Source organism: Diabrotica virgifera, chromosome 7, assembly GCF_917563875.1.
Source record: "Diabrotica virgifera virgifera chromosome 7, PGI_DIABVI_V3a".
Taxonomy (NCBI): domain Eukaryota; kingdom Metazoa; phylum Arthropoda; class Insecta; order Coleoptera; family Chrysomelidae; genus Diabrotica; species Diabrotica virgifera.
Genome location: NC_065449.1, coordinates 11273008 through 11294051, shown reverse-complemented (window position 1 = coordinate 11294051; position 21044 = coordinate 11273008). Strand labels below are relative to the sequence as shown.

The 21044-nt window shown below is 30.1% G+C and overlaps 1 protein-coding gene across 1 annotated transcript; it reads left to right on the top strand.

Annotated features, from left to right (window-relative positions):
• The first annotated feature begins 636 nt into the window (after positions 1–636).
• On the top strand, positions 637–18058 carry LOC126887716 (uncharacterized). Its single transcript, XM_050655383.1, has 3 exons — positions 637–752; positions 12723–13042; positions 17457–18058. Exons 1-3 carry the CDS (start codon positions 738–740, stop codon positions 17941–17943), a joined length of 822 nt encoding a protein of 273 aa, XP_050511340.1. The 5' UTR covers positions 637–737; the 3' UTR covers positions 17944–18058.
• Positions 18059–21044: the final 2986 nt, after the last annotated feature.

The window sequence follows — 21044 nt, the reverse complement described above, 5'->3', positions numbered from 1 at the left end:
TTTCGGGATTTTTCCTTAAAGTCGCCGATTTTCGAAATACCGAATTTATTCCTTTCATTTGCACCATACTGTCGGTGGAAAATAGTGTCGCGCACGCTTGATTCGCAATTCAAAAACAAAGGAGTTTTGAATATTGTATTGCAAAAAACTCTTCGGGATTTCATTAATCGATGTTTAAAGAATATCTACCTACCTTGACAACATTCAAATTTTCAGTTTTTCACATAGTCTTTGAGGGTTAAAAATGGCCGATTTCGCAATTTTTCAATTTTTAATCGCTTATATGTCAAAAACTATCATTTTTAGAAAAAAGTCACTAAAGAACTTTTCTGTTTGGAATGATCCAAAAAACCTAAAAAAACTTTTTTCCATGCAATAAAAATAATTTTAGGAAAAAAACAAAAAAAAAACGTTTAAAAAATTTTTGACCACCTTTTGGTCCTGGCAACATGGAAATTTGTTAAAAGGAGTCCTTTTTGAGTAAGATTGTGCAAAAAAACCGAATTAGAATATTTTTCCTAGCGGATGCGCAGTGGCTTTCTGGACTACAAATATGGAAGTACAAACGCAAAAAGATATCTACAAATTTTGCCCCCGCACTAATAATCTTAAGCCGGATATAGTTTATCAGCAAACATAATAACTTTTAAAGACATTTTTAGAATCAAAAACGATTATTTTGATACAGAGGTAACAAAAAATTCCAATCAGATTGACCATAATATACAAATGTCAACATGAGACTAATACTGGTGAGTTTTCTTACATTTTGTAGCTATTTTAAATAAAAATTTTTGGATACGTTATACGCCAGTCAATGGGAGCAAGAATAGGATATTACCTCCGAATTCTATCCTACTGCATGGATTTTAATGAAATTTTGGGCCTAGCCTCTACTTATCTCCCAATTCAAAGTCTACCTTATAGGCTATTGATTATATTCAAAATAATATAGCTAAAAGGAACTACAACGTTAACGGGGTTTTATTATTTCATATGGTCGATAGACATCTATATATGAAAAAACCGCGGAGTGCTACCATTTAAAGGGGTGCGTTTTTGAGAAATGGGTGAATTAGTCCCTGGGCACAGGTTACATTAGGGTGAGTTCTGTGCACTTTTGGTACAAACATATCTACATAAAAATTGTTCCTGGTTAAATTTACTATCACGTAATAGGAATAGAAATCAATTACCTTTAAAACGGTCTACTGTGTAACGTTGTACGACTTTTTTTAAAGAGATTATGGTTTTTCAAGGTTTTATACTTTTAACGATTTTTTATAATATAATATAAAAAGAAAAAAATATTATTATATAATATATTATATATTCTATAATATTATATTATATAATATATACTATATATAATATAATATTATATTATATATTATATAATACCTAATATAAAAAAATATTATTTTTTACATTTTTTACGATTATTTTTGAAATGTCTCATTATAACTTCTTTTTTCTTGTACATGAATAATTTTTTTCTTGCTCAATAAATAGCAATATCTATATTTAAATATTTAATGGAGACCGAGTGATTCTTTGATATTTTTTTACCTGTATTATTTAAAATTATTTCTTTTACAAAAATTACATAAATATTAGTCTTAGAAAATATCACTTTAGTTAAAATTATTTAAACGTTGACATTTAAAATTTTTTCAAAATCGAAGTCCATCTCTTCGTTAGCCTTAGCTTCAATATCTTCCTCTGACACCTCAGTTATCTTAGATTTCCCACAATTAGTACCCATGCACATGCACCCTTTGCAGAATATTGAACAACTAATTCATATTTTTCTACAACCGCAATTTTTTGTACATCCTTTGGTACATTTACATGCTATTTTTTCAAGCAAAGCTTGTGGTGCAGGAGCTTTGACAGTAAATATTGGAATTAATCCATATTTTGAAGTTTGCCCGGCCGAGTCAAGTGGATCCAAAGAATTACCTATAAAAAATAAGATTCAATCATAACACACAATCACATAAAAAAGTTATAATGAGGAATTTAAAGATTAATCCTAAAATCAAAAATCGTTGACGGTACTTATTACATTTTGAAAAAGCATATCTTATTCAAAAATAATCCTAGAATTTTTTATAATACACCATTTTAAAGTAAACAGAATAAGCTTTATTTTTTTTGTTATATAATATATACCTAAATGTAGAAAAAAAAGTTATAATGGGAAATTTAAAAAATAATCGAAAAAAATATAAAAACTCGTTAAAAGTATAAAGTCTTGAAAAAGATAACCTCTTTAAAAGAAGTCGTACAACATTATACAGTAGAACAATTTAAAGGTAATTGATTTCTATTCCTCTTACATGCACCATTGCATATGCCTAAAGTTACGTAGAAAAAAGTTACAGAACAATATTTGCGAAATAACAATGAAAATTGCCCAAAATTGCTGTGAGTGGCGAACTTTGAAAAATCATATTTCGAAAACTGTAAATCCTAATGACCACTACTAAACATCATTTTAAATACAAAATATGTAAGTTTTTTTTCTGTGAAGCAATGTCTATACCTATATCCCCGTGGACAAAAGTTATGGGACAAGAAACAAAATCTTCTTTTGGGTTTCTTTGTGCTATTTATTTTGAATACATTTTTGTAAAAAAAGTATCTTTGACTTTAAAAAGTTATATTTAGATAGGAAATTTAACCAGGAACAATTTTTATGTAGACGAGTTTGTACCAAAAGTGCATAGAACTCACCCAAATGTAACCTGTGCCCAGGGACTAATTCACCCATTTCTCAAAAACGCACCCCTTTAAATGGTAGCACTCCGCGGTTTTTTCATATATAGAGATTCATTGACCATATGAAATAATAAAACCCCGTTAACGTTGTAGTTCCTTTCTATAGTACATAATCAATAGCCTATTATGCCGATGTGTGCTTTTATCTTGGGGGTGCTTCCCACCCCTCCTCAGGGGCGGAAAATTTTTTGATTAAAATTATCACGAAATTCTCTGGAGAACCTAATTCTAATCAAAAACTGTTCTATAATTTTTTTTTGAAAACTCAATAGTTTTTGTGGTTCGTGGTTGAAAATTGGCCATTTTCATTGAAACATACCTTTTCGAACGGTTTTTTGCGAATACCTTAAAAACTATGCATATAACTATAAAAACTATATTCAACATTTTTGTAAGTTATAAAAAAACAAAGAGACACTTGCCTCCATAGCTCTTCTAGTTATAATACAAAAAGAGATATGGTAGGTGAAAATAGTTTGTTTGGTACATTCTCAAATTGATGTATTCAACTTGAAATAATATAGAAACGGTCGATTTTAGGTGTATAATGCTACCAATACCTTTTGTAGTGTTTTCAGAAAAACTGAGAAGTAATTTTAACCCCCATCTACCAAAATGTAAATGCATCGTTTTCATTCTACAATACTTTTTACTATAGTGTTATTTCTATGTTCAGAAAGTTGGACGGGTTTAAATGAATGGTTTTTGAAAAAAAAAAACAGATCAAATTATAGAGAGCATTTTTAAATTTTCTTAAAAATCGTCCTTTTTCTCCACGTAATTTAAAAATGATGGATACAGTAATGAAAAATAAAAAGGAAATTTTTATCTGAAAAAACTCTACATTTTTGTGTGGTATCTTTTTTTCGTATCTCTTATCATTTAATCGAGTTACATGGAAAAAAAGAAGATTTTAAAAAAAAATTTAAAAATTTGCTTTATAATTTGATCTTATTTTGTTCAAAAACCATTTATTTTAATCCAGTCCAACCTTTTGAACATAGAATTAACACTATAATAAAAAGTATTTTAGAAGAAAAACGATGTATTTAACCCTGGAAGATCACACCTATTTTTTTACATAAACCTCACACACGGGTGTCAGATACCCAATGATTTTTTGTGAAGAAATAAAAAAAAAGTAAATATTTTATGATTTCCAGAGACTCTCTAATTACTATTGAATACATACGAATAATTAAATCAATAATTTTATTTTCTCTCTCTTAATTGTAGTAACACAAAAGAACAAGATATTAAAAATACCTAAAAATAATTAAAAAACATTTTCTAAAAAACCGGAAATATAATTCCAAATATTTTAATTTAATGTAACAACAAAATGGTCTTTCTAACTAAAATATAACACCTTTTGATTATATAACTCATATTCATTCTTAGCCAGGTATTTTAGTGTCACTCATTTTAGTAACTACACTTATAAAAGAGTGTGGCTCTATGCTCCATGCATTATGCTTTATAGCAAGCCGAGCATGCACGCTTAGCTTTTCCATCTTTGCCTTTGCAGAAATAACACCTAGTTTTCTTTACTAAATTTGTGGGATGTTGTGTTGTTAGGTCATTAACTTGAACGCACACTTGATCGCAAACCTCACACATGGGTGCTACATACCCTAGCCTGTATTCAATAAATTCTCGTGATTGGAAATATTGCTCAAATGAGACCGCAACTACACACCCGTCCTTGGCAGACTAGAGACTGAATTTACATAAAGCAGCATTACCATTGAAATGCAGCTGCGCAAGCTACAAGCAGTTAAGTGTCGCGATGGGTATCTCACACCCAAGTGTGAGCTTCCAGGGTTAAATTCTGATGGATGAGCGGATAAATTAATATACTTCTCATTTCTTCTTAAAATACATTAGTCATCAAATTTTTTGCAGAATATCTCGCTTAGTTTGAATGTAATCGACATTTAGTATTGATCATGTTAAAGGTCTTTTCAAGCACTACAAAAGTTATTAGTATCAATATACAGCTAAAATCGACAGTTTCTCTGCTATTTCAACTTGAATACATCGATTTGAGCATGCAGCAAAAAACAAATTTTTCTGACCTACCATACCCCTCTTTTTATTTTAACTAGAAGATTTATGAAGGAACGAATCTCTTTGTTTTTTTATAACCTACAGAAATATTTTATATAGTTTTTTTGTTAGATGCATAGTTTTTAAAGTATTCATAAAAATCCGTCCGAAAAGGTGTCACTTTAAAATGGCCAATTTTCAACCACGAATAACTCAAAAAGTATTGAGTTTTCAAGAAATAATTATAGAACAGTTTTTGCTTAAAATTTGGTTCCCTAGCCTCTTCCGTAGCTATTTTAACCAGAATATTTTTCACTCCCGAGAACGGGTGGGAACCACCCCTAAGTTAAAAAGCGCCATAGGATATAGGATAGACTTTGTTTCTTGAGCTATTCCCTACTTACAGTGAAAATATCAAGTAAATCGATGTATAGGATGGAATTCGGAGCCAAATACCCTCATTGACTGCCCTATTAATGCTTTTCGTATTCACAACTTGCCTTTCTTCTTCCCTACTCTTTTCAACCATGCTGTTTCTCATAAACTGCTATTGTTTCACACTCAAATCCTGTTAAGGGTATAGACGCAAAATGTCGCATGTCAAAATGTTCAATGTGTTTTAAATGCATTCATTTTTTTCGAATCCTGAGAAAACTAATAAATATTTTTGAAAAATTTAAACGCAGAATGAAAGATTGCATTATTACCGAAGGCCGAAAGTCTCTTATAATAACCAAAATGTTTCTTTTGAATGAGATATTTGAAATTAAATGTCACACTAAATTTTCTCTTTCCTTGTCACCCCTGTTATCATTAAAATAAAAACTATAGTTTTCAGGAACTTTCGGCTCTCGGCAATAATGTAATCTTTCATTCTGCGCCTACATTTTTCAAAAATAAATACATTTAAAACACATTGTCAATTTTGACAGGCGACATGTTGTGCCTATACCCTTAAATGAAATAAAGTACAATCGCTACCCTGAACAATTTTGAAGTTTCCTTATCTCATCTAACGATTCTTCTCTTCTTACGGTGCTTTATCCTTAAGGACGTTGGCCATTACATTTGCCCATTTAATCTTATTTGCAGCCGCCCTGAATAATTCTATGGAGGTCATATTAGTCCACTGACGTTGGTTTTTAAGTCAAGAGTTGCGTCTTTTTCCTGGTCTCCTTTTGCTATTGAATTGGCCTTAGATTATGAGTTGAAGCAGATAACACTTTTGATTTCTTACGATGTGACCAAAATATTGTGTTTTCCATTCTTTTATTATAAGCATAAGCTCTCTTTCCTTGTTCAATCCTCCGAAAGACTTCCTCATTTGTCGTATGGCTCATGTAGGATATTCTGAGCATTTTACGGTAACACCAGAATTCGAATGCTTGGTTTCTTTTTTGTGTTGCTTCTGTCATTGTCTAGGCTTCAACACCATAGAGCAAGGTGAAGAAAATATAGCACTTAAGTGTTCTAGTTCTCAATGAGATACCGTACACATGACCTACTTTGCCCAGCAGATTTCAGTTTTATTTAAATATTTCCTTTCTTAGCACATATAAATAAATACAAAAATTATTTTGAGAACTCTCGAAATATTAACCGAGAATGTTCTTATCATTTTTTATAAAAATCTGTAACACAGCCGAGAAAAAAAATAAATACAAGGTGGGCAAAGTTGCCCCGGAAAAGTTCAACATTGCCCACCTATTTTAAATTCACTGTAGGGCAAAATTAAAACGTAATAGTACTACTTTGCCCATGGCATACGTTTTAATTTGTCTACTATCCCCACAATATACGTTTTTATTTTATTTTTTAATAAAAACTAGAACAAAAAAGTTCTATTTTTCAGAGTTTTCTTCAATTTCGGAGAAACTTTTATTAAACAATTAGAAAAAAAATTATTACACATTTATTAAAAAAAGAAACACGAAAAATTGTAACTGAAAACAACTTAAATTTTCTTTAAAAGAAAAATATCCTCTTCTACTTTTGGAAGGTTCCTTTAATATTTTTATATCTTCAAAATTGACGTCCGATATGTCTAATATGTTTGGATAAAAAAAAACCATTTATATTTTTTCTTAAAAATTTTACGGTTTAGTATGTATTGTCGTTGTTAATTTCTACTTTAATTCCGATGAAATGTTTAACGTTTTTTTTTTGTAAGAAATTGGACCACCACAAAAGTACCAATTACCACAAAAGTACCAATTTTTAAATTATTTCCATCTACTTCGATATTTTCATCAGACTCGATATTTTCAACCATTTCATCCTGCTCTTCTTCGTGTAATTCATGTGCCTCTCCACCAATATCATCGTCACTGTTAGTCATCTCCATTTCTTCTGCTAAATTTTCGTTGTCACTCGTCTCCATCTCTATTTCTTCTTCTAAATCCTCGTTCCCACTTCCCTCCTAATTCTGACCAATTTCTTTAAATTGAACTGATTGACCGGGTTCAGTATTAAGTAACTTTTTCTTTCGTTTTTTAATGGTATCCCCTTTCTTTTTTTGTTGTAAAAAATTTAATAATGCATTATCAATTTCAGAACTTACTCTTTTGGCAAATCTCTCATTTGGCATCTTTTTTAGCACTTCATGTGGGTCAAAGGGACAAATTCCAGTTGCACGAAATGAACTTTGAAGATTTCTTGAAAATTTGGTTCAATCGCGTCTATTAGTTTTGTTAGCAATTGAGGAAAGATGGTTTTTTCAACTGAATTTAGGTTAGGTTGACTAGTTTTTAAATCAGTAAGGATCTCATTCAAGGATCTCATCAGTAATGTCATTCAAAATTCTCTACAAGCTGTCGTTACTCGGTCCATTAGGCATTAATCATTTCCGTATCGTTCACTTTCTTCTCATGAAATTAATTTCAGTTGCTGTAATTTTATACCTCTTTCGTTGATTTGTTACCCAATATTCTGCTCTAATTCGTTACACAACATTTTCCGGTGTTAAACAGGATTTATAAATTCTCTATCTTTCTTGACCCCCCTTGGTACGTCTAATTAGTTTCTCCTGCTGTCCAAGGTATCTTCAGTGTATGTCTATGAATCAAAATTTCCAATGCTTCTATTCTATTCATGCTTGCAACTGTTAGTGCCCATATCTCTACATCATACAAAAGTACAAACCATATACAGGGTGAGTTTTTAGTGCGGGATCGGTCGATAATTCCATTATGGTATAGAATATCGAAAAAAGTTATTTAGAAAAAATGTAGGCAATAATATTCTCTAGGCTTGGAAAATATGTCCATTTCTACAGGGTGATCAATAACTGCATGGTATATCAAACATATAATTTTTTAAATGGGACACCCTATATATTTTTTCATATTTATATTCCTCTCATAATTCTTGTTCATATGATATAGGGTTTTGCAATACTATACAGAGTATTTAATAAGTTATGACCATTTTTATTTCGAAATCCCTATGACATTAACACCATGTATATAAAGAAGTAAACAATATCATAAACAATAATTTGTTTTACATACTAAGATAAACAATGTTCTGTATTTTTAAATTAAGTTTAACTGAAATCATTGACGAATATTTGTATACAGGGTGAACTACAAAACCAAATTACGATTTTCTCAATTTTTTTAAATGGATCACCCTATATTTTATTTTTTAGAAATATTGTACTTATGATATTCTTCCATTTTATATAGCATTCCCTATATCTAAACTCATCAGTTTCCGAGATATTTTCAGTTTACTTCAAATTTCGGGAATACATTCAATTTTTCTACTAAAAATACATAAGTTAGTATTGAGTGAGAGTGATAATATAAAAAAATTATTTTAGTTCAAGAAATACCTAACACAAAATATAAAACATAACAATATGCAATAAATGTATCAATAAATGTGATATTAAGGAATTATCATATTCTCCTAATATACAAGAATCATAAAATTCCTACAAAAAAAATATGTCTTGTGTGTAGTAATATAACAAGATTATTTTTATTTAATAAACAACTCACACAAAACATAAATCAAAACAATATACAACTGATGTAACAGTTTTTAGGTTGATATATCAACCGTATTTTAAACCAAGAAGTTTTTAGTAACACATTCCTAATTGCAGATTGTGACGCGCAGTTATTAATACTATAATTTTCATACCAATTTCCATTAATATGCATCTTTGTTAACACTCGTAGTCAAACTAGGTGATCTATAAATGTTAAAGGTGCTATTGTTTGCGATTATTTTATTGGTCCACATTTTTTTGACGGTTGAGGTTTTTACACGACGGTGCTTCAGTTCTTCCAAAGTTGATTTTTTCATGTGGGGCTATATAAAAAACCTTGTATACCAGAAGCACCCAACAACGTCTGATGATATGAAAAATAGAGTAAGAGGAGCTTTTAATACTATTAACTTACAAAAATGTTAAGAAATGTGGCTCGGTCATTTGAATATCTGTTACAAAATTGCATAGACGTTGAGCGTGGACATTTTCAACATTTATTTTAGACTTATATCCTTAACATCACATTAATTGGTACATTCATTAAATATTGTTATGGTTTATATATTTTGTTAGAAATTCATTGAATGCAAATATGTGTTATATTATTACACAACAATTATTTGTTAAGTTATTTCTACTTATTAAAAATTGAATGTATTTCCGGCAAATGAAGAGAACTAAAAATATCTCAGAAACTAAGAAGTTTAGGTATAGGAAATGCTATATAAAAATGAAAGAGTATCATAAATACAACATTCCTAAAAAATAAAATATAGGGTGATCTATTTAAAAAATTGAGAAAATCGTAATTTTGTTTTGTAGTTTAAAAGTGCTTATAACATTGAATGTTTTACTAAAAACTTCTTGGCTTAGAATACTGTTGCTATAACAATCTAAAAACTGTTACATCAGTTGTATATTGTTTTGATTTATGTTTTACGTGAGTTATTTATTGAATAAAAATAATCTTGTTATAATATTATATACAAGACAATCTTTTTTGTAGGAACTATACGATTCTTGTATATTAGGGAAATATGATAATTTCTTAATATCACACTTATTGGTACATTCACCGAATATTGTTATGGTTTATATTTTGTGTTAGTTATTTATTGAATAAAAATAATTTTGTTTAATTACCACTCAATACTAACTTATTTCTACTAGAAAAATTGAATGAATTCGCGAAATTTGAAGACAACTAAAATATCTCAGAAAGTAATGGGTTTAGGTATAGGGAATGCTATATAAAAATGAAAGAGTATCATAAATGCATAATTTTGAAAAAATAAAATATAGGGTGATCCATTTAAAAAATTGAGAAAATCGTAATTTGGTGTTGTAGTTCACCCTGTATACAAATCTTCGTCAGTGATTTCAATTAAACTTAACTTAAAAACTACAGTATATTGTTTATCTTATTATGTGAAACAAATTATTGTTTACGAATTACTTCCTTATATACATGGTGTTAATCTCATAGGGATTTCGAAATAAAAATGGTCATAAAAACTTGTTAAATACTTTGTATAGTAATGCAAAAACCCTATATTATATGAACAAGAATTATGAGAGGAATATAAATATGAAAAAATATATAAGGTGTCCCATTTAAAAAATTATATATTTGATATACCACGCAGTTATTGATCACCCTGTAGAAATGGACATATTTTCCAAGCCTAGAGAATAGCATTGCCTACATTTTTTCTGAATAACTTTTTTCGATATTCTATACCATAATAGAATTATCGACCGATCCCGCACTAAAAATTCACCCTGTATGTATAGCACTTTATTTTTCTTTCTCTTATTATTAAACTGAAATGACTATTACAAAAAATATGTTCATTTCATTATTATAAAAGTTGCTGCGTTTTATTTCTAATGAAACAATAAATAATTACACTTTTATAAAAAAGAACTTTTTTATAATAAAACGTTTTTATTATTTATAGGAGAGATTATAAAATAATTTAACGATAAACGATTTAACGATAAAATGCTTAAAATTCCAAAAATAGTTATTTATGAAACAGTTCGTGAAGTATGCTTTTTGCGAACGCCCGGATATTTATAGCACGAGCGACAACGGAGCGAATGCTATACATCGTGTAAGTTCATAGTTTCATACAATTTTATCTACGATAAACAAATTAATATAAAAATTGTAACTCTTCGTCATTGGAATTCATTTCTATTCTACAATTTTTAGAACTTTGACATTTAAAAATCCTAACTACTTTCAAACCACAATACTGTCAAAAATTTTGTTTTAAGTCATTGCTCATATTGTCATCACCATGACAACGCGAAAGTTAAGGATATTTGATTATATGAAAGTGTGCCAAAAACCCATTGAAAGTGTGCGAAAAAGTAAATCCCATTTAAAATACATTGTTACTTCACGCACACTTTAAACTCTTCACGCACTGCTATCTATAATGACAGTTTTCACAAACTAAAAACTTATACATAATATGACAGAGTAGATAAAGTACTTTTTATATATAATATCACGGTTTTGTTATTGTACATGTACATTATGTAGGAAACAACATGTTTGGAAAGAATAATTAACTTATAAAATATGAATTTTTAGTTGGTGCATTAACTGTTATTTATAATTATGATTCCAAAAATTACACTAGTATAAAATAGTATTTTTTATAATACCACGGTTATTTAAAATGGTATATATAATTTTAAGTATATAAACTTTTAATTATTTATTAAAATAATTAAAAAAAAGATACGCAACAGCCGGGTTCCAACTGGGGACCTCTCGATCTGCCGTCTAATGCCACTGAGGCACCATCAATTTGTAGATATCGATTTATTAACGTACTTTAAAATATCATTGCATTAGTCACATTTTTAAAATAGTTTGAAATTAAAAAAAATCGATTTATCCATACAGTGTGATTGGTCAATGGGGTAAAGCTTTGTAGATCCGTAATAAGGAATAAAAAGTTAATAACAAAAATTGTAGCCAACTTTGATTACAGATTGATAATCAGTAATCGTAAATTGTAAGTTTTAGACAATTATTCAGTCATGGTTTACTTAAAATTTGGAAAGATTTAGACCCGTAATTATTAATAATTTTGCTCTGAAAAATGAAAATATCTCGAAAGCTAATAAACTTACACATAGAGAATGTTATACAAAAATTATAGTATGACAATGGTACTTTTCAATAATGATATAAAATACAGGGTGTTCTATTTAAAATTACTGAGAAACTAATGTACTTGCGTTTTGACTCACCCTGTATTCAATATAAAGAAAATTAGCAAAACAAACATTTACGAAAATTTTAACAATAAATAAAAAAATATGACGTCAATAAACCATTGACCTTGTGCTTGCTTTTATTTATACAGGTAGTTAATCTTGTTACGATTTTCATATAAAATTGGTTATAACTTTGTAAATACCACGTATAACATACCAAACCTTTATATTTTTGTAATCGAAAAGTTACGAAGATTTCGAATATAAAATAAAATACAGGGTGTTCTATTTAAAAAAAACATAAGTTTGGTCTGCCACTATGTTATCGAACTATATGTAACATTCTAACTAATTTTGTAATATGAAGCTCAAAGTTCGCTACAATTTTTGTTATTAAGTTTTATCGCTATACATTACTATAACGGATCTACGGAGCTTCACCCCACTAATTAATCACCCTGTATAATAGCAGTTAAATATTGCATTGTTAGCTAGTTCTAAGCTACCCTGAAAATTCCAGGTGTCTAGGTAGCCTAGAACTATTTTTAAAATGGATTACAAAATTTGCGGAGTCCGTGACACCAACCAAACCAAAAAATGGTTTTAAAATACCAACATTTCAAAACTGTTTTCTATTTAAACATTTCAGGTTTTGTCCGTTCTATCAGCTCTCGTAGCCATCTCCTTCGCCACAGTCTCAGAAATCATTGGAGGTACACTGATAGGCTCCCTCATAGTCCACAAAGTAGCGAAGGACCTTGGTATTGGAAACATAATAACGATCGAAGGTGACGCTAGAGCCAAATTGGGCAACAACGAAATCGCAGTTGAGGCTGCAGCTGGCGTTGGAGGAGACGTGGTCGGATACCACGCCAATGTTGAAGGAGATGTGTTGGGACAGGAAGTGAAGGTGCATGGTGATATTTATGATGGGGATAAGGTTATGGATAAATACAGAACTGTTTCAATGTAAGTTAACATGACTAATCTATGTTTAAAAATTCTAAAGACATGTAATTGAAACCTTCCATTTGATTGTGAGCAAAGTTTAGCTGTTGCTCAACATTATTTTTATGTTCTCCTACTCCTTTCTTGCAATGTTTTATATTATAGCAAGAGATTTTGTACCTTTTTGATTATTTGGTATACAACTACTGCTTTTTATCTTTGATGTTATGATCATTTTATAAATTCTTGCATTGTATATGGAATTAAGTAGCAAAAGCTTCCTATATCCTATCTCTTGGGGAGATCAGTCCCTTTTGTCTCTCTCCATTTATTTTCGCCTCTAGTTTTTCCCTATCATTCTTTTGCCCCAGCGTTTTTTAAGTATCCTTAAACTTCTTCCGTCCAGTTTAATTTTGATGCTCATCTGCTCTTTCTTTCTCTTGAATTCCCTTCTGTTATCACGTATGGGAATGCTTTATCTCCTGCTTGTCAGATGTTTCCTAACCATCTAGCCCTTCCTAATATCTGCATTTGTTCTGCTTTTTTGTTCATTTTGATCTGTTCTTATTGATTCACTATTCGTAAATCTTCTTCATCGTTTCATCGCTTATGTATATCTATTTTAGTTTTCTTTCTCAATATTATGCTTTGAAGTAATCTCTTATGTGAAAAATAAGCTTTAGTCGCTGCTAATATTTTTTCTCTTTCTGGCATACTTTCTTCGGTTTTGCTTATTGGTACACCTAAATATTTGAAGTCATCTACTTTTTACAATCATGGGCTCACTATTTTAATTTTTCTTTTATTTGATTTTCTCTAATCCTAATATATTTGTCTCTTCTTGATTCAATCTTTGTCCCCTCATTTAGTCCCGTTTCTCTTTAATTTCTTCTAGTATTTCTTTCATTGTATATCTGCTCTTATTATCAATATGACGAAAATATCGTCAACGTAGGCGTTTATTTGTCCATCTTATGTTCTTAGGTTCACTTTGTTTATATTTCCTAGGAACGGTAAGAGAGATAGTACGGGAACTCGTGACTACAGAGAATATAGATTGAAACAAAAACATCTTGGAAACAAAAATAATTATAACTTTGGTATCCACCCAGAACATTAATATTGGTTGGCAAAAAATAGACCTCGTATAGAAATATAAAAAGCTAGCATATTACGATTGGCAGAGATAATTAGACCCATGAACTAAAGAGATGAATCGGCCTTGGGTGGGTAGCCGTTCATTTGGAAGAAGAGGGTTATAACTAGGAATTTTCACTTTTTCAGTAGAAAGGTTTTAAGATTCATATTAGTTTATTTCATTTATTTTGTGCAGTGTTTATTGATATTATAGGGTTTAATGATGAGTATGATAGATTTCTGATCTTTTTATCGCTCTGACAAGAATTTTCTTTTTAAAGATATCAGGTTTTGGAAAAAAACTTAGATATAACCTTCTTGAATAAAGAAATATTATCTTTTTAATACATTATGTTTGCTCATAAAGGTACATTTTAGGAATTGTATTAATAAAATATTATTAAAAATGCCATTATATCAATTATGATTTAAAAAACTTATTAATAAAACATTAAAAAAACTAATTAAATAGTTCGTATCCCTCATAAAACACAAAATGAGAAACATAAAGCAATAGTAGTACCTAATAATTGTTTTTCTTTACAAATTTTTGTTAAAACTTAAATAGTATTCAGGAAAAACATTGCGTTTCTCTATTAAACACAACAAGCACTTGTTGTTAAATTAAATTAATCCTTAAATAATACTACAGTTTAATTTATAATAATTTACCCAAAGCAAAAAAAAGATAATTCACATACCTATAACAAAATATGTAACTTTGACGAATAAGGTTACATTTCACAAAACTACTTTTTACGTACATTATATTGCTTCTTTTTTATGATGAATTGTCCAAAAAAAAGTTACAACTAAGAAAGTATCCTTCTATCAGAACATACTGTTCGCATTTAGTGTTATAACTTTTAAGAAAAATGGTTATATCTTTACTTGTAGCTCTATATCCCAAAAATAAATCACCCTTTTAATTGAATTCACTTATTTTTGTCTATTATATTTGAAGATATAACTATATTTTCTAAAGCGAATAACATTTTGTAGAGAAAGTTAGGGGAAAACCAAAGAGTTACATCTGCCATCTCTCGGAGACTAGTGTACTTACACACGTAATTATTTTTTCCGTAGTAGAAGTCATTATTTGGAAGGTATTGATACAATAAAAAAAAACTTTAACATTTTGAGATTTAACCCTCTTCTTCCAAATGAACGAATATGGACAACTGAGAGAAACTGTTTTTAAAACTGAGCTGCTTACATGCATGAACAGAAAAGTAATTGATCAATACGTCCTCCCAGTGTTGACATACGGTGCAGAAACAATTACCTTAACAAAAGCCTCGACTACCAAACTGATTGGTAGATAGATCTTTATTATTTAAATAAAAATAGAAAAATATAACCAAACTGAAATAGCCCAATAAATGACCGTTTTGGAGTGTAATTTCCAAGGGCAACTTCGAATTGCATGAAAATTTGGATTTAGGTTCTACTTACCCTCCACTTCAAAGTTGAATTTGTGCCGTTGGTTGCTTTTACTTGAGGGGTGAAATTTACCCCTTCTCGGGGGTAAAAAACGCGTATTTAAAATAAGGCCGGAAATGGATAAATTGACTTATTTTAAGCACCTTTTGTTCTATAAAGTTTTTTACGTAAGTCAATACTTTTCGAGTTATTCGCGATTTAAAATGTTGATTTTTCAACAAAAAAACTACGTTTTCAGACCGTTTTTCCCAAATAACTCAAAAAGTAAATATTTTATCGAAAAAAATATTTTAGCAAAAGTGTAGCCTATAAAAAAAAAACGAAAAAAATGGTGTACCAGTGAAGTCTACAAATTGAGTAGAAGCAAAGTTGTAGTTCATGAAAAATACGTTCTTATTAGTCTAATTCCAAATCGAATAATTCAAGGCAAAATCACCGAAGAAAGAAGCGTTTTTCGGGAAAACCTTATTAACATTTTTAAAGTTTTGAAAAAAAGCTTATTATTTGTTTTTTACAAAAGTTTACAGCATCAAAAATAAACTAATTACACTGAAAAAAAAAGTTGGCCCCTTTTTTTGGTAAAAAAAATCGTGAAAACCTCCCTCTATTTAGTAGCCTAAATGAAATTAATCGTTTGGCTTTACCATCTATTTTAACTGTATGTGTATTGTTTATATGATCTGTAAGTTTGATTGGTTTGAAGTGCTTATTTTGTATTTTTTGTATATTTTAAAATGTAGGTTTTGCTATTATAAATTTTATTTAATTTGCTATAAGTTTCATTTTGTTTCTCCGTAAGACAAAAATTGGTTAAGATATGGCTGTTCAAAATTTGCATATACACTCGTGATTAGTGACCCATTCAAGCTTTCTCAATTATAACTCTTTCAAAAATAAACACTTTAAACCGGTGAGACTGACAGATCATAATAAAAAATAGATAGGTAAGTAAATTGTTTGTAAAGCGGTAGCGATTGATTTCATTTGGGGAGCTAAACACGGCGAGATTTTCATGATTTTTTACAAAAAAAAAGAGGGCCAACTTTATTTTGAGCGTAACTCGCTTATTTTTAAATCTAAAACTTTTGATAACAATTATAACAAAGCTTTTTATAAACATTTTAAAAAAGTTTAAATGGGTTTTTCCCGAAAAGTGCTTAATGTTTCGGTGATTTCACGTTGAAATATTCGATTTAGAATTAGACGAATAAGAACGTATTTTTCATGAGCTACAACTTTGTTTTTATTTAATTGATATACTTTACTGATACACCATTTTTTTGGGTTTTTTATGAGCTACATTTTTGCTAAGGATATTTTTTTCGATAAAATATTTACTTTTTGAGTTATTTGGAAAAAACCGTCTGAAAACGTAGTTTTTTTGTCGAAAAATCAACATTGGCGAGAATTTTACTGTCGTTGCATTTGGTTGTCTTTTTAAAGACAGATCACATGCTATAATTTTTTATGACGGATATTCTTGAGTTGGGGTTGATTTCATGTAATCGAATGAACTATCTTTCAGTAAGTCGTCCCAGGAACGCAACTCATAAATATTGGCAATATCATTTTAAAGTCTTCTACTTTAAAATGTATAATATATGTCTGAATTGCCAATATAAATGAGTGAGATTAAATAAATTATTAGAAGAATTTTTTTGCTTAGCAACAACACTTTTGTTTATTTTAGTAATATTTTGTATTTTGACAACGGCACCCGATTTGGGCGTCGAAACGTTAATAAAATTATTTTTTTCATTTTAATTGTGGCTTATTTCCCATATAAATAATTAATCATAAAAATGCCACAAGGAAATAGTTTCTACATATATATTTATACGAAAATCTTTTTTAGCGATGACCAAGGTCGTCAATACGTCTTGGTACGCAAATGGGTCGGCACCACCCCTGTATTGGTAAGACAATACATCGACACCCTTGACGTTAACGGCAAACCAGTACCGACCAACCCAATGGTCCGTCGTGTTGGCATGATCATAGAAATCCGTCGTCCCGATGGTACCATCGAGCTACACCGTCCAGATGGAAAAATCATCATTCTTCGTTCAGGAGCTATCATCTACGTCAAACGCCCTGACGGTACTGTCGAGCTTCGTCGCCCTGATGGTACTATTCTTGAGATTAGACGCCCTGGAACTTTCATCGAGGTGAAGCAACCAGATGGTACCATAGTGGTTTACAAACTTGAACTTGTCGTACCAGAGACTAAGCCTGTTCCCATTGATACATCTATGGTTCCAGTTCATTTTCCATTAATCAAGCCTACGCTTTTGGAAACGTCTAGATATCCAGCTAGATATCCAGCTAGATATCCAGCTTAAATTCTTACACGACAGTAATGAACTGAGAATTTAAAATAAAATGGAAAAGAAGATAAGTACGTGTTTAATTATAGAATGTTGTAAATAAGATGGTAATAAATAGTTTAAAAAAATATTGTTGTTATATATTTTGTTGAATTGCTCCCATAGTTGACAAACTCAAATTTAGAATAAAAAGGGTCTGCAACGATTTAAGACAAACCTAAAGACATCGTTTCAAGAAAAACATAATCATCATAGTGGGATATTATTGGTGACGAACAACGTAAAAAATGTGTTAATAGACCGGTCTAGTTAGACTCAAAAATAGTAGTGAGGTTATAATAATTACCATCAAGCTGAAAATTGGCAGGATTGTTCAGAATTCCATCATAAATGAAATCTAAAAAGTCCTCATAAATCCGACCCGAGCTAAAAAATTTACGCGGGGTCAAAGGTCACCAAATATGGTTTTTAGCGATTTTCAGCGAAACGGCAAGTTTTATCATAAAATTAGTTTTAACAAAAAATGTAGATTAGATAATTATCTATAAAAAGTATCTTAATACTTTTTTTCTTAAGAGCCACCGTTTTTGAGATACAACGATTCAAAGAGTTTAAAGAGTTCTAATCATCATAATATCATTGTATAACTAGACCATGTGTAGATAAACAATGATAATATGTATTATCTAGTACACCACGTATACAGGGTGAGGCAGATAAAGGGCCTATCAGAAATATCTCGAGAACTCAAGGTAAGAAAATTATGAAAATCGGAATACAGGGGTTCTGAGGTGTGAACTATTTAATGAAAATATTTTGGGCTCTTTGCTACTTCCGGTTATACCGGAAGTTGGTTGTAACTTTGTTTTTTAAATGGGACACCCTGTATATTTTTACATTTTTGGATTCTCGTTGATTTCTTCTTTCTTAAAATATAAGTTTTTGTAATATTATACAGGGTAGGTTAAAAGATAATTACGTTTTCTTATTAATTTCGTAGCAAAATTCACACCCTGTAGAATTGTAGTAGTTTGACATAATAAACTCTGTTTATGTTCAAATGATTTTTAATATAGTCTACTATGTTAAGAATTATTGGTATAGTTAAATTTTTCCTTTTTTGTATATAGGGTTGGTCGAAACTCAGAATGAGTATTTTCTGAGTTTTCTTAAATGGAACACCCTGTATTTTAGTATTGTAATGAAATGTTATTTTAGGATACTTTTTAATTTCTTAAGCAATCCCTATACCTAACTGCTTCAATTTGTGAGTTATTGGTGATTCATCAAGCCAAACATTAATTGCAACACAAAATACCTGAAATTTTATTAGGTTGGCCGTAAAAATATTCAATCACAAATCATTTTTCGGAAATAAATACATACTAATCGAGACTGATACTTAAAATTGCCAATAATGGTTGAGCTATCAAAATATCTACGTAGTTAAGATTGTTGGTGCGATTAACAATTAAGCACAAATTAAAGCAGTTGGGTATAGGGAATGCATAAGACATTAAAAAGTACCATAAAATACCATTTCATTACAATACTAAAATATAGTGTGTTCTATTTAAGAAAACTCAGAAAATACACATTCCGAGTTTCGACCCACCCTGTATACTAAAATTCAAAATTTAGCTATACCAATAATTGGTAACAATAGTAGACCATATTAAAAATCATTTGAACATATAAAGGGATTTTGATGTAAAACTACTACAATTCTACAGGGTGTGAATTTTGCTACGAAATTAATAAAAAAACGTAATTATCTTTTAATCTACCCTGTATAATATTACAAAACCTTATATTTTAAGAAATAAGAAATCGAGGAGAATCTAAAAACGTAAAAATATATAGGGTGTCCTATTAAAAAAAACGAAGTTACAATCAACTTCCGGTATATTTCTATTTCTATATGCTCTGGGTGCGATTTTAACCCCCAAACTGTTCCTAACCTAATCCAGACAATAATATTTTAATTAAACCTACCTAAATATTAAATAAAAACCTAAAAGTTTCTTTGAGATAACAGAAACGTGATTTCACCGTGATTGCACGCGCAGTGAGGAATTCCCTCACTTGAAGAGGGATGTCTCTTCCTTCAACTATCACACAGCACACTGACCGCCTGAAATATTCTATAACTTTTTCATACCCTCTCATGAACCATGCTAAAGGCTTTCCTGGGTGCTTAAGGTTATCGTATTAGTTTACACAATTTCATTGGTTATAAACAAATATGGTGAGGGATTCCCTCATAGCGCGTGAAATGGCGGGTTAAAGGGGTGAAAAGGGGGGTTCCGGGGCGAAATTTTTTCAGAAAAAGTTAGTTTTATAATAAGCACCCCTTGATATAACAGAAAAAAAATAAAACCAGACTTGTGTCCATTTTGCAAGGTTCAACCTCTGTTTCCTACACTATTATATCTAAAATTTATATAAAAATACTAGATCCTTTGTAAAAGGTATACAGTGGAACTTCGATTATCCGTCTCTCCATTAACCGTCACCTCTGTTAACCGTCAGGGTACAGACAGACGTTGTACTGACTGCATAAGCAAAAATTTGAATGTAAAAAAATAAAAAAAAGTTAATTTGATTTGTGATGAGGGCACAAACGGCTATCTATTCCTGACAGATAAAGAACTCGTTGAAATGGCAACAAAGGCGGACCAAACAGATTCAGAAGCTGACACAGATTTGGAATTTGACTGTAGATATGTGGATCAACCGATTGTAGCTGACAAAAATTTGCGTAAATAATCTAGAGAAGCTGCATCGCGTATGCAATAATTCATCGAGTGGTATTCTCAACAAGAAGAAGCCAATATAGACCAGGGCGCATCTGTAAAAATATTAGTACATTTGGACGTTGAGAGGTGACTCAAATTTTTTTGCAGAAATTGCTTGAAAATAACTCGAATAATAATATTTGAGTTATCCTCCCTCTCAAAAGGGTCCGGAACATTGTTTAAATAATCAAAATGTCAAAAAATGAAGGACAAATTCGATTTTTTTCTCTGTTTTTTGATTATAACTTTAAAAGTATTCATTTTCGAGAAAAGTTGTACTGACATAAAAGTTGCGTAATTAAATTTCCTATAACATGG